The 15,398-nt window shown below is 43.0% G+C and overlaps 1 protein-coding gene across 1 annotated transcript in view; it reads right to left on the bottom strand.

The window, feature by feature from the left end:
• Nucleotides 1-2,050: 2,050 nt before the first annotated feature.
• The window catches only part of LOC149451414 (uncharacterized), an 82,735-nt gene continuing 69,387 nt past the window's right edge, over nucleotides 2,051-15,398 (bottom strand). Inside the window, exons 9-12 of the mRNA XM_089690698.1 lie at nucleotides 12,066-12,233; nucleotides 7,449-7,499; nucleotides 3,682-3,747; nucleotides 2,051-2,470 (exon numbers count right to left, since the gene is read on the bottom strand). Coding sequence (XP_089546824.1) covers nucleotides 2,442-2,470; nucleotides 3,682-3,747; nucleotides 7,449-7,499; nucleotides 12,066-12,233 — 314 coding nt within the window. The 3' untranslated portion in view covers nucleotides 2,051-2,441. The remainder of the gene's footprint in view (nucleotides 2,471-3,681; nucleotides 3,748-7,448; nucleotides 7,500-12,065; nucleotides 12,234-15,398) is intronic.

Genomic DNA, 15,398 nt, shown 5'->3' with positions numbered 1-15,398 from the left:
GCCAGGGGGCTCCTGCATCTTAATGGGTAAAGGACAGCAGGTTTTGGTGACCCACAGAGCCTTGTAGCATTTAATTCATGGATCACCTGGATTTAGCTGTGAATGCAGGAAAAGTCCAGTCTTCTTACATGGAAGAAGGACACAGTAGTTGTATCACCGCATTTGTAGTCCATTGACTTCTTCAAACACCTCCACAACTGTGGGTTCATACTAGGGGCGGACTGACAACTCATGGGGCCCCTGGGCAATAGGGGATCATGGGGCCCCTGTGTCCTTGCCCACACTCAAAAAAGCCTATAAAAAAGGTACCAGGGGCATTTCATGGGGGCCCCTACTGACCCCGGGCCCTGGGGCAGTGCCAGAGTGCTTGAATGGTCAGTCCACCCCTGGTTCATACTTCATTATGGACCAGGGGCTTGAGGAACACTCTGCAGGTGTCTTAGCAGTGTACCCACAGTCCAGAGATCCGGCTGGCCTGCTTTGCAGGCTCCATTGCAGAAAAAAACAACAGATGCACATTGATTTTTTTCAGCATTGCATTCACACTTGTTGGAATTTAGAAAAACTGAATATCAGATAATGTAGGAGCACTGTCATGTGTGTCATCACATACACTGCAAAGCTAATAGCCATGCACTGTATGAGAAACCGCACATAGAACAGAGCGTAAGGGAGAAGATCTTTGCATGGTCTGTTGGGGGAGCATTCAGGTAAGTAAAAGTACATTTTCCATGTATCCTAGGCAGGGGCGGACTGACAACTCATGGGGCCCCCCCAGGCAATAGGGGATCATGGGGCCCCTGTGTCCTTGCCCATACTCAAAGCACTCCCAAAAAAGCCTATAAAAAAAAAAAGGTACCAGGGGCATTTCATGGGGCTCCCTACTGACCCTGGGCCCTCAGGCAGTGCCCGAGTGCTCGAATGGTGAGTCCGCCCATGATCCTAAGTGTAAATGAGCATTTAACCTTTCTAAAATGGTAAAAGGGATTGTTTTTTGGTACCTGACATAAAATAAAGGCATTGTGCAAAAACGAACCCTTTAAATTGGTACATGCCCTTAGAAGTTTACTGTCTATGGTCTCTATCTCACCAACTGTGCACATACACATGGAAGACAGCAGTATCCCAGAATCAAAAGACCACAACAATGTAGATGTAATATTAATAGATACTATATGGTTTTGACACAGTGAAACTCCTGAGTATTAATTCTAATGTTTTCTTCTCCAGGCTTATTCTTAGTGACCCTCAATTTTATGACCAAAATCTTTGCAATCAACTGGAAGGGCAAGAGGATGAGGAACCATGAAATTATGGATGTGGCCCTGTTTTACTTTTGAAGTAGATGTGCGCATTATTGAAACAAAGCTCCAGTCAGAAGCAGGGGTGGACTGACCATTTGGGAACTCAGGCACTGCCCGAGGGCCCGGGGTCAGTAGGGGGCCCCATGAGATACCCCTGGTACCTTTTCATAGGCTTTTTTGGGTGTGGTTTGAGTGTGGGTGAAGACACAGGGGCCCCATGATCCCCTGTTGCCCGGAGGCCCCATGAGTTTTCAGTCCACCCCTGGTCAAAAGGATCCTTTTTTGGATCCAGGCAACTCAACTGAAGCCTTGTACTGTGTCCTGGCTGAGACACTCAAACACAGGATGATGGATGTTTATTGGACTCTTTACAATTACTCTTTAGCTTGCAGAAAAGCTGCTAAAGCTGAACGTTCACATCCTGTGTTTGTTGTGGGGGATCATGCACAGGGAGCAACTGGCCATTTTTCCCCTGACCAACCACTTTCTCTCCTGACTCCATCCCATAGACCTCAACAATGTCCTGCCTAGAGCCACCACCACCTACAACAGCAATGTCAGGCTGCTCCATGTGTCTCCCAGTCTAGCATCTCAATCCCTTTCATTCTCTCACAGTCTTCCTTCTCCCTCCAACCTCTGTTCCCAGTATTCCTCTCTCCTACTCCCTATTGTCAAAACCTTTAAGATAATGTGGTTTACAATACCCTTTAAACACAGTGAACAAGAAAACGCAACTTGACTAACAGTTTTTTGTGTCATGTATTGATTTACTTCAACCAAAGCAATATTTCAAAAATGTATTTACCATTGGTAACATTACATAGCAATGAAGGTAAAACAAGAAAAAGCAGTAATATTATCATTACAAGTACTTGCATAGCATCATCAATTTACACAGCACTTTACATATACTGAACATTCACACCAGTCCCTAACCCTCAAGGAGCGTACAATGTAAGGTGTACACAATATGGGGATTATTAGATAAGGGTATAACAAACCAACAAAAGTAAATGTTTTTCAATACTGGTCCTATGCCATTGTATATGTAGCAAATCAGGTACTTTGGATCCAGGAGATGGTTCGTCAGCCGGCATATCCACACATTCCTTTAGCAGTCTTCTCCCCGTGATGAGCTTAATATTCTGCTCTAGTCTTGTCGACCCCTATATTGATAAAGATGAACTTGTAATTGCTGTTGCACATGGCCATTATTACAATGGAGAAATATTTCTGGTAATTAAAGGACCTTGGGCTGCATACGTTTAATCCGTGTAACTTGTATTTATTTATTTCAGGCACTTATATAGCACCATCAATTTACGCAGTGCTTTACATATATATTGTACATTCACATCAGTCCCTAACCCTCAAGGGGCGTACAATCTAAGGTCCCTAACCCTCAAGGTGCATACAATCTAAGGTCCCTAACCCTCAAGGGGTGAACAATCGAAGGTTCCTAACTCACATTCATACATACACATACTAGGGCCAATTTAGACAGGAGCCAATTGACCTAACAGCATGTCTTTGGAGTGTGGGAGTCAACTGGAGTAAAACCACACAGGCACAGGGAGAACATGAAAACTCCAGGCAGGTGGCGCCGTGGTTGGGATTTGAACCAATGACCCTAATACTGCCAGGTGGAAGTGCTAACCACTTTGCCACTGTGCTGCCCATATAGCTATAGCACTTTTCTCCCTGGAAACTCAATACGCTTAGGAGGTGTGGAAGCCATCATGGCCACACTTAGCCAAAACCAGGGTACCTGGAGGTAACCCAGACAAGCACAGGGATACTATGCAAACCCCACGCAGTTAGTGTTCTAGTCTAGTTTTGAAATGAGAACCTTAATTCTGCAAGGCACTACAATTTGGAAAACTGGTCTTTATCCAAAATCCGCTTGAGATTTCTTTAAACGATTTCTTTAATCTAGAACTGGCATTGTGGATGTATACAGCTCCTCCCATACAATCTTGCTATTGTCATGCACTATCCCAGAAATTGTAGAGATTCAATTTAAGAAACAGAGGTTAAGAGGTGTATGTCTGTCTAATTGCAAGCAATCCTATTTCTAACACTTCATGGGATACCGACTGAAATATTGTTGATATATACTGTATTTTTCTTTTTTTTTTGTAGTGGTGCTTCAAAACCCTGCCTCTACCCAGATCCTACCTCCTAACATTCTGAGATGGTAAAGAAGAGCACCTTTTAGAAAAGCCTATGTAGGCAAAGGCCACATTCCTATCGTGTCCCCACTTACACATAGCATGAAGAGTTTGCAGCGCTATTTGTAAAAACCTTCAGTAGTTGCACTGAATATTGATCTTTAGTTACCAAATAGGTACATTAGAAATGTTCCAGGTTCACTTACTTGGTGGCAAAGGATCACAAGCCTTCTTTTGTGTGACTCCTTGCTCAGAATTGTGGCCATCATCAGCTGTAGTAAAATGGAAAACAATTAAAATTAAAACTGAAAACAAGGAGGGTGAGGTCAGGATCAGGATAGCCCCAAAATACATCTCACACTTTAGACTAAACCATAATCCCTTTTAGATTTTTATCCAAAGTTTCTAATAGTTACCTTCAAAATTACTGACTGTACTGGCTGGACTCGAGACTTTGAGATTATTGGCTCCTTGGCATTTGAGGTATTAATGGTATCTCAGTCTTTACCTTCCAAGGAGGACAAACATAGGAAAAGTTCCATTCTATAACCCACTCAACCAGTCATTCACTACATCTGCATATGTAAGGACAGCTTGTTCCCTCTAGACCAGTGGTTCTTAACCTGGGTTCGATCGAACCCCAGGGGTTCGGTGAGTCAGTCTCGCGGGTTCGGCGGAGGTGAAGACCCACACCCGACTCATATGATTCGTGCAGTAAATATTCATTATTATGTTTTTGTTTTTGTGTGAAAATCATGTTTTAATGGTTTTGTTCTTAACGGTTTTGTTCATTTTGTGCACCTATGTATAAATATATACCTAAATATATACCTATGTTTTGAATTTTAAAAATCATATTTTATTTTTCCAATTAAGAAGGGTTCGGTAAATGCGCATATGAAACTGGTGGGGTTCAGTACCTCCAACAAGGTTAAGAACCACTGCTCTAGACCTTATGCTCTCTTCTTCTACAGCCAACACCCTCAGGGGTTCCACCCTATAGGGGAGATTCCTGCTTCCCACAGAAATAGGACAGGACAGAAACACAAATAGCATGGCAGGTAAAACAGTTCTCATATATGTATTTCATCTGTGTATTTAGCTGTTTGTTTGGATTTTGGCTTTAAATTTCTCATTTTCTTTGTAGGGTCGGGTACTCTGACAAATAGCATGGGACATCTATCACCTAAGTGCATCTCTGTGGGGACAGCTCAGAACCACAACAATTAACTCAACAAATCATTATTACCACTGGTCATTTCATAGAAATGCTGACTGCACTGTCTGACCTGGAATTGGTCAGAGGGTAGAGAATCCACAGATCTTTATGTGAAATAACTCAATAAAAGTATGGCATGACAAGTTGTATAAATAGTGGGTCAGCGGCTAAACCTGTGGCCTTAAAGCCCTGGAGCCCAGGGATTGTGGGGTTTTGGATTTCTCATTATATTTATTAGGGTTTCCTTTTAGGTGCCTTGGCTGCCTCCTACAGTTTAAAAGCACCCTGGTTGTTTAATCTCTTGTCAACCACCCAATGCATATGGGTGGCAGCAGAATGAGAGGGCCTTAAAGTGGTATTAAACCCAAAATCAAATGTTATACTGCAGCTTATTAATTCTTTGAAGTGATGGCTGTATTAGTTTTCATTTTAAAGCATTCTTTCCTCTATTTTCATCAGTTTCCATGGATGAGACAAACCATTTATCAGTTTCAGGGGTAATTAAAAGGATCAGCTTTTATGTATTCATGTAACATCTTTATCCCAAAAAGAAAAAAATAGTTTTCTGTAACTGATGTGACGGTGCTGTGCCCTGCCACGGTGACAAAAAGAGGTTATGACCCAGGATTCTCATCCAAACGGGTTGAGGGGCTTCAGGGAGTTTACTTCATCCAGAGGAAACTGACTTTCCAGTTTCCTCATTGGTTGGTAAAACCTGGTTTTGGACCTGGAGCCCGGAGATTTCATAGAGATCTGGGAGGGATAAAATCTCCAATCCTGGGTTCGTGTTTTGAGATCCACCAGCACACTAATTGGGTAAGTGTTTGCTGGGCATTTAGGAGAGACTTGACTAAGGTTCTGGGCTCCACCCCAGCTGAAAGGCAGGAGGGTTCCACCCCAACAGACAGAGGACATCTCTGTTCAGTAGTACAGATGAGAACCAGAGCAGCAAGGGGCTGCCAAGGGTATGGATCAAGCTTTTGGGAGAGGTACTGAGTCACAGTCTGTGGGACAAGACTAAAGACCAGGAGGCTTAATGTTTTTTTTTTCGTTGGTGGAAAATAAATGCTGAAAACCCCTGCGACAGAAATGCACAACTAGCTCTCACGCTGATTATAAAGTATTAGCTGGAGTTTGGCTTCAATTTGTTATTGTTTTAAAATCTGCTAATACATTTAACACTCCCCCCTGACTGACAATGCTGCTGTCTACTGTGCCTCCTGTGCTCATTCATCCATAATTGTGTCTCACTAATTCAAGAGGTTTGTATATTTTTGTTAAACTGTAGTAAAACATTAGATTGTAAACTCTTTCACGGACAGGGGGTACGAATGTTCCTACACAAAGGGCCAGTTTACTGTCCCTCAGACTTTAAGGGGCCAGACTAGGGACACTGGGAGCACAAAGTGTCCTGGCATCCAAGTGGGAGTGAAACATGCCTTAAATTTGGTGTCAGTGGGAGGAATGGTGCCCCATTGTTAGTGTCAATGGAAGGAATAATCGATTCCAAGCAGAAACAATTTGTCATCATTGAGTTCGTAACAAAGGAGAGGTGCAGACTGTCCAATTTTTGCAGAAAGCTACAGAATGTTCAGAGAGAGATGACACATGGAAAGAGCAATGTGCATAGATTGACAGCGTTTAAAGAAGGGGAAACCAGCACTGAAGACAAACCATGCAATGGAAGACCATCAATGTTGGACAGCCTGCACCCCTACTGCACCAACAATTCAATGACAGCATGTTGCTTCTGCTTGGAATCCAATATTTACCAGCAAAAAGGAAGAAGAAAAGTTACTATATGGGAAAAGTGTTACTCTACCAACCTGTGAAATTTGAATTACCTATATAAGTTTAAAAAAGTTATGCACACTTTTGGCACAATCCTGGTACATAGCTGTCTATAAGATTCACAGCATTGATGTATGCGTTACTTTTACATTTGTTCCATGTGTAGAGGCCCTTCAAATCCTTCCTCTACCCAGACCATACCTCCTGACATTCTGAGATGGTAAAGAAGAGCACCCTTTTACCAAAACCTATGTAGATAAATTTCACACTCCTATCATGACTCCAGTTACACATACACTATATTGCCAAATGTATTGGAACACCCCTCCAAATCATTGGATTCAGGTGTTCCAATCACCTCCATGTCCACAGGTGTATAAAATCAAGCATCTAGATATGCAGACGGCTTCTACAAACAGTTGTGAAATTTTCAGGGTTTGGGCTTGGCCCCTTATTTCCAGTGAAGGGAACTCTTATGGTGTCAGCATAGACATTTTGGACAATTTCCTGCTCCTAACTGAACAGTTTGAGGATGGCCCCTTCCTGTTCCAACATGACTGCACCAGTGCACAAAGCAAGGTCCATAAAGACATGGAACACCTTTGGGATGAATAAGAGCGGAGACTGCGAGTCAGGCCTCCTCCCCCGACATCAGTGCCTGACCTCACAAATGTGCTTCTGGAAAAATGGTCCAACCTTCCCATAGACACCCTCCTAAACCTTGTGGACGGCCTTCCCAGAAGAGTTGAAGCTGTTATAGCTGCAAAGGGCGGGGCCAACTCCATATTGAACCGTAAGGACTAAGTTCATGTGCGTGTAAAGGCATGCATCCCAATACTTTTGGAAACAAAGTGTATCATGACACGTTTAAAGCCCTATTTGTACTGACGTTTAATAGTTGCACATGCATATTGATCTTCAGCTCCCAAACAGGTACATTAAAAATGACCCAGATTCACTTACTTGGCAAGAAAGTCTCAGAAGCCATCGTCTCACATTTATGGGCGTCATTCACTGTAGTAAATTTTAAAATAGAGAACAAGTTCATTGAGCATGTGAATTTGGAAAGAAGGGCAAAGTCAAGATAGCCCCAAAATGCACTGGATCACAAACATCAGGATACATCATAATCCCTTCTAGAACTTTATCGAAATTATTTCATGGTTACCTTCAAAATCACAAACTGTGCTAACTGGACTACTTCAGGTCTCTGGTTCCTTGGCAGTTGAGGTTCTAGTGGTATCTCAAGCTTTATTTTTCAAGGTGGGCAAATATATGAAAGTCCCTATGTAAAACATACCAGACAACCAGATGCTCTCCAAAGCTGCATATGTGGGGACAGTTACAGCCTGTTTTCCCCGGACCTTATGTTCTTTTCTCCAGCAGCCAATACCTTTGATGGTTCCTCCCTGCAGGGTAAATCCCTGCTTCCTTCCAGGCCTAGTCTTAAGCAGGGGCGGACTGACCATTTGGGAACTCGGTACTGCCCGAGGTCCCGGGGTCAGTAGTGGGCCCCATGAGATGCCCCTGGTACCTTTCATAGGCTTTTTTGGGTGTGGCTTGAGTGTGGGCGAGGACACAGGGGCCCCATGATCCCCTATTGCCCGGGGGCCCCATGAGTTGTCAGTCCGCCCCTGGTCTTAAGAGCTATGGAGACCAAACATTCTAAGATGGCATCCTTACAAGGGCTTGTGAAGATGCCATCTTAAAAGTCTACCAAGGATCTACCATACAGGGAGGAACCCCTTAAGGTGTTGGATGCTGAAAAAAAGAGCGTAAATTCCAGAGGGAACAAGCTGCTACTGGCCCTACATACATGTAGCACCCCCTGACTCCCCTGAAGACAGTTATAGTACCTCCAAAGAGCAGGAAGTGAGCTAGCATTATCCTAGGGCTGAGTCCGTGGCTAAAAATGGGAGACTAGAACAAAATTTGGGTGCCGGTCACTTTCAGATGTCACACAGATCACTTATAGACTCCTTGGATCCAGAACAAAGTCCGGATTCACAGTGTCAGAACCTTTTCAGTAAACCGACCTGGCAACACTGCAAGCACATTTTCAGAGTCTAGCATGTCCTCCAAGTGAGTCACCAGGCCCTTCTGATAGACCAGCCTTCATTCTGGCTCTATCCAGCAAGGGGCCACTCCTGGATCTTCTCACCTTGGCTCAGCTTCCTCCACATCAGGCAGGACAGCCTCAGGATCACCTCAAAGCAGGTAGGCCCTAACGGGCTTCTGGGCCTAACACATAGCTCTCTCCAGCAGCAGCTCCTCTGGCTTTGACCTGAGGCAGTGTGGCCCGCCCCAAATATATATATATATATATATATATATATTTATATATATATATATATATATATATATATATATATATATATATATATCCTCTCCCAGAATGCACCATTAGCTGTCTGGAAAAAATATAAATTTTCATAACTCAGTCTATTTATTTGTGCGGCCCCATTCTATGACCTGTGGTACCAGTGACACCTACTGGCGGCAGTGAGAAATGCACAACCCAACTGAGATTAGGGGAAAGCCAAATGAGAAACTGTACGCTCAGTCTTAACCAGCTACAACCCAGTCAAAAACTACATTTGCATAGTAGCCTCAGTTTAGGACAAAGGGGCTACATTCAGTATGCAGATTTAGTGACATGTTGCAGAGAAAATACTCCATAGAGAAACACTCTTGTTAAGGTACAGTTAGACTGACTACAGTCCACTGCTGGCTACAGAGATCACAAAAATGCAAAAAGGAGTTGAGCAAAAATACTACAGCCCTTTATTTTATTATTCAAAAAATGATTGGGTAAATCCATAAGTATTTTTTTCTTTTTTCAGCACTACTTCTTTAAGCTGGCCTTTGAAAGTAACAAAAGCAATACGTTTGATGAGATTTGATGACATTTTTTAACCTGGTACAGCAGGTTAAATTAGGGATAATTGAGGAGGAAAGAGGGACAGACAGATTTGGTTCTTTCAAATGTGGGTAAGTTGGGAGCTATGCCTAAATACAACACACATCCTCTAAAATTCATCATATTTTACAACGCAGCTTGCAAAAACAATCCAGGTACCATGGGCGGACTGACAATTCGGCCAATCAGGCACTGCCCAAGGGCCTGGGGTCAGTAGGGCCCCCATGAGATGCCCCTGGTACCTTTCATAGGCTTTTTTGGGTGTGGTTTGAGTGTGGGTGAGGACAGAGGGGCCCCATGGTCCCCTATTGCCCGGGGCCCCATAAGTTGTCAGTCCGCCCATGCACGGTACCCTACAAATCTACTGGCTCATACAAAGAGAAGACTGGGACTAATCTTTAATTAGGTGATACAAGGAAATTTCAGGTGGCAGAAAAATGAAAGTGGAGTTCCAGACGTTTTTGTGTTTATTAAAAGTCAGCAGCTACAAAAACTATAGCTGCTAACTTTTAGCAACTTCATGTCCGGACACTTTTACCCACTTCCCCCCCCAGGCCAATTTTCAGCTTTCGGTACTTTCACATTTGAATGAAAATTGTGCGGTCATGCAACACTGTACCCATATGGATTTTTTAGCATTATTTTGAGACAGATAAAACTTTATTTTGGTGGTATTTATTCACCACTGGGATTTTTATTTTTTGTTTGCTACATAAATGAAGAAGTCCAAAATTTTTGAAAAGAAGTGTTTTTAAAAAAAATCCTGGCCAAAATGCATTCAGTTATCTTTTTAGTAAAAAAAAAATAACCCAAATTAGTTTATAACCAAAAATTATAATTAAAAAAAAATGTTTTTACATTTTTAATATATGTTATTATTTATGTCTTTTTTTTAACATACTGTCACCCTAGCAGTACAGTGTCACCATAGTGACACTGCGGACACAGCAGGCACCGGATCGCGGTGCTGCGCGCTCCCAGGGAGTGCGTGCAGTCTAAAATGGCAGGCGCCATTTATGAACACCAACCCGCCCATGCACTGGCAATTTATATACAACTGCCGGACGGGAAGTGGTTAATAAACACACACTTACCTGTCCCGGGGTCCAGCGATGTTCTCACCCGCGCCGCCAATTCTCCCTTCTCTCCACGGTGCCGGCATCTCATCTGTGGGCACCAGGCTGTGACAGCTTGCGGCTTCACAGCCTGGTGCCCACTGCACATATGCAAGTCGCACTGCGCCTCCTAATTGGTCCGGCGGTCTTCTGGGACCTGTGAAAGTTCCCAGGAGACTGCGGGAGGGAGGAGGGAGTCAAACGTCCGGCTCACTTTGAACAGGTATCTGCCCCCCCGTAAAAGGTGCAAAAAATGGCAGTGAAGGGGGGCGAGGAGGCAAATAAGCGGAGCTTCCGCTTTGAGTGGAACTCCGCTTTAAGAATACCATTAACCACTTCCCGACCGGCCGTTGTATATAAACGGCCGGACGGTGGCACTGCAGGGTCGGGTGGCCGTCTATAAACGGCCTCCCCGCACCCTGCTTGTGCGCGCTCCCTGGGAGCGCGCAGCACCGCGATCCGGTGCCCGCTGTGTCCTCCGGACACAGTGAAACACCGATCGTCGGACGGGACCTCTGTACGAGGTCCCGATCATGTGATCACTGATTGGCCAATCAGTGATCACATGCAAAGTAGTAAGCAAGATGTCACTTCTGACATCATTGCTTACTATGTGTGAAATCTGTGAATGATCACAGAGGTCACATGGTACAAGGCTATTCACAAAAGCCTTGTACCATCTGACAAGCTGTGACCAATCACAGCTCACTCAGTTCTCCTCAATGAGTACAAGAATGCACACAGAGAGAAAGAGAAATGATTGCTTTTACACCCTATATGGGTGTAAAAGCAATCAGTGTAAAAAAAAAAAAAAAAAAAAAAAAATCTTCATCACCCCTTACAAGTAGTACAGTATCACCATGGTGACACTGTACTGCTAGGGTGACAGTATGTTAAAAAAAAATTTAAAAAAAATAATAATATAAAAAAATAAAATAAAAATGTAAAAAAAAATGTTTAAAAATTATAATTTTTGCTTATAAACTAATTTGGATTTTTTTTTTTCTACTAAAAAGATAACGGAATAAATTTTGGCTAAGATTTATGATGAAATATTATTTATTTGCAAAATTTTATAAAAAAAACACTTTTTTTCAAAATTTTTGGACATTTCATTTACATAGCAAAAAAAATACAAATCCCAGTGGTGAATAAATACCACCAAAATAAAGCTTTATCTATCTCAAAAAAATGGTAAAAAATTCATTTGGGTACAGTGTTGCATGACCGCGCAATTGTCATTCAAAGTGTGATAGCGCTAAAAGCTGAAAATTGCCCTGGTCAGGAAGGGGGTAAAAGTGTCCGGTCTGGAAGTGGTTAAATTTCTCAAGAAGAAAGAAAAAAATGTGACATTATATTTACAGATATTTTTATGTTCTAGGATATTTCATAGTATTTAATGCCAGAAAACATACATTTTCTTTAAACAGAAACAAAGTTAATATAAGTACACTCCTGGGGCCTATACATCAAAACTACTCTGCTTATGTAGAGATAAGTATGGAGGTTTGGTAAACCCATCAGAAAATCACACACAACATTTACCTGAACAGTATCCCCACTTCTGATCCTTATTATATTCTGCTGTTGTGGAGCACCAGAAGCGTTCATCTGAGCTGCCATCACTGGTACAGTCTGAATACCATTTGGAGTTATACTTAAATGGGAAGACACAAGGCTGGCCATCGGCATTTCCACCTACAGCAGAGATCACTGTGGGAAAAAGTATAACACAGTTACCTGTCAAGGGAAAATAATATATACAGACGTCCTTCTATGTAAACATAGTGGATAAAAAAATGTATCAAGCAGGAGTAAGAAGAGTATTAATGGAAGGAATCCCATATAAACCATCAGACCTTTTTTTCGATGTAGAAGAATCCTGATTGCTGAGAACTCTAGGCTTAGCTGACCATAACTCAATTAAATACCATTTTAAGCCCTGCTCAAGGACTAAGCTTTATTGGAAGAAAAAAAAAACAAATTAATAGTCACTATCTTTAATAAAGCAACATAAATTACCATAATTGAGTTTGTTCGGCAGCATGTCTGGGCTGCGGGTAAACTGGGACAAGAGCCAGGCGTGTGTGTTGAGTGGCTCATGTGACATTTCCAGGACCCAGATAACCAGAGCTGAAACCGTTGAGATCTTGGGGGTACAGTTTCAACGAAATCTTCTGGATCAAGGGAATGTAGAGAGAGTAGCGGGGAAAATTACTAGGAAGCTGGATTTTTGGAAGTTGCGGCGTCTGACTTTGTCTGGGAAGGTGTTGGTGGTTAAGGCGGTTATCCTGCCCCTGTTATTGTATACCAGTTTAGTTTTCCCGCCAAGTGTCAGATGGATTCAAAAAATTACCCGGATACTTTTTGTTTTCTTCTGGGGTGCAAAAATGGAGAGGGTGGCTCGGACAACTGTTATGCAGGAGGTGGAGCTGGGAGGATATGATTTTCCCCACATTGGTAATTTCCTTGGTGTACATTTTTGGCTGAGTCATCTCAAAACTTTTAAGGCGGAAGGGAAGGCGGCTTGTCTCATGAGGTACCTTGCAGGATGGCTGTTGATCAAGTGGGGGTGGTGTGGTAGGGACCTGACAAGGCCTATTGCTCTGGTGGCCCCTTTCTTCTATCTACGGATGCAGCAGTTCTATGTACAGCATCAGTTGAAAGATTTGGGAGTTGGGGCACTGAATAAAGGAAGCTTGTTGAAATGGATGAGGAGAGGGGAGTTGGTGGCTAACATCACGGGTTTAAGTTCCAGAGTTGCTGAGAAATGTTGGGGACGTTTTAATATTAAAGGGGTGTCTAACAGACAGAAAGAGATCTCGTGGTTGGCCTTTCATGCTTGTCTTTCTACGCGATTCTTTATGAAAAGGAGGGATCTTGCTCGGAGTGATATGTGCCCTAGAGGAAGGTGTGGAGAAGTGGAAACCGTGCCTCATGTTTTTTGGGACTGTGCTTTTGTGAGAGGGGTAAGGTCCAGAGTTGGGGTTTTTGTGAAGATGGTGCTGGGTGTTGCGGACCTGGATTATGCGCTATGGTTTTTTGGCTTGATGGAAGGGGAGAGGAAACAGCAAAGGAAAGCGTGGATCCTTTCGGCAATTCTCAAGGAAGTCATTTGGGATGCTAGATGTTTATACTGGAAGAAAAATATTGTGTTTTCTGAACAAGACTGTGTGAATTTGGTTTTTGCTAAACTGTATGTTCTATTGCTCTATGACAGGAGGAGGATGGGGGAGGCAGTGGCAAATATGGTGTGGAAATACGATAGATGGGGAAGAGGGATTGATGTAGGATAGGATGTGTTTTCTTTTCTGTATTTCTATATATTTTTATGTTTTTAATTAAAACAAGCCACGGATGATGATGAGATCACTGCTCTGAAGTTGAATCCTTGTGATTTGTGAGTACGTGTTATCTTGACTGAGTGGTAAAACAAAAAAAAAAAAAAAAACATAAATTACCATAGACTATGGGCACCCGAAGCTTACAGTGCCAGATGTTACAGTATTCCTTACAGCGAATGGGCAGCTAATGTGCATGCATCCAACGCGCAAGGCACCGAATGGTGGGAGGCGACATATTAAGTCTCGTTCACACCTGAGCATGGTGTTTTTGTGCATTGTTTTGTGCATTTTGATGCACATTTGCGAATGTTTGTGCGTGATTTGTTCAGCCATTTTCAGGGTTTTTGAGTTCTGTCATTTTTGTATTAGCCAATAGAGGAAAAATGAATCTGTGACAACAATTGTTGCCATGTTTTGCCATGCCAGAAAAATGCTCTTGATCATTCGACAAAATGCACTACAGTGCAAGAAAACACACGATTATGTATTTCTGTGGGAATGAAAATGCGCAAAAAATGCATCAATCTGCCCGGATGGAGCTACAAAATTAGCTCCAAAGCTTTTTTTTGAGCTTCCGGCATTCTGCTTCAGGCGACTTGGAGTGGAGATGTGAACCATCTCCATACAGTAAGGCCAGCCATACATGGGTCGAAATTCGACCGATTTTTAATCCGAAAATTGGACCTAAGAATAATCGGCCGAGTTTTGCTCTGTTAGTGGGTCAATGGCACCAGCCGATTTTCGTGGTTCCTCCCCTTTTCGATGATCGGCATGTTGGAAAATTCATGAAAAACAACCGATTTTTGACTCAATGATGGTCAAATCGTACGATCGTTTTTCCAAAAAGAATATGCACATGAGCCGTGACCTGGAAGGAACAGAAGTTTTGCATGTTATATGGGGTGAACTTTATAACTTGGTTGACCGATTTTCAAAATCAATGATGGCACCATCGGATTACCGAGCGAACAACGTTTTCGATTTTCGGACGAAAAATCATTCGGAATTCGAACCATGTATGGCCTGCATAATACTGATTTTTTTTTTCCCCTGAGCATTTTGGAACTACAGTTGTGAATGGAGCCTCAAGGTGTCACCAAGAAGATACTGAAGACGAAGGTGACACCGCCTAGGTGATCGGAAACGGAAGGTGTCCTCCCTCCCTGTAGTCTTTTGGGACACGTGACAGGTCCCAGAAGACTACAGGACCATTCATGAAGCGCAGCGCTACTCGTGCATGTGCAGTGGGTACCTGGCTGTGAAGCCGCAAGCTGTCACAGCCGGGTGCCCACACTGAAGATGCCGGCCTCCTGGAATACAGGACGGCTGGTGAAACGGGCAGCGGGGGACACACCGCGGGACCGAGGGACAAGTAAGTGGCTATTTTTTAAAAGTCAGCAGCTACAGTTTTTGTAGCTGCTGACTTTTATTTTTTGACAGGTGAGTGGAACTCCGCTTTAAACCAGGGGTCTCCATCCTGCGGGGACCGTCAGCTTTCTTTACAACTTTTCATAGAGTGGGTCCGGTGTCACCC

The sequence above is a fragment of the Staurois parvus genome, unplaced genomic scaffold (assembly GCF_062004578.1).
Source record: "Staurois parvus isolate SC_StPar_1 unplaced genomic scaffold, SC_StPar_1.0 ptg000540l, whole genome shotgun sequence".
Classification (NCBI taxonomy): Eukaryota; Metazoa; Chordata; class Amphibia; order Anura; family Ranidae; genus Staurois; species Staurois parvus.
The sequence above is the reverse complement of the archived record's forward strand: the minus strand, read 5'-3'. Positions and strand labels throughout refer to the sequence as shown.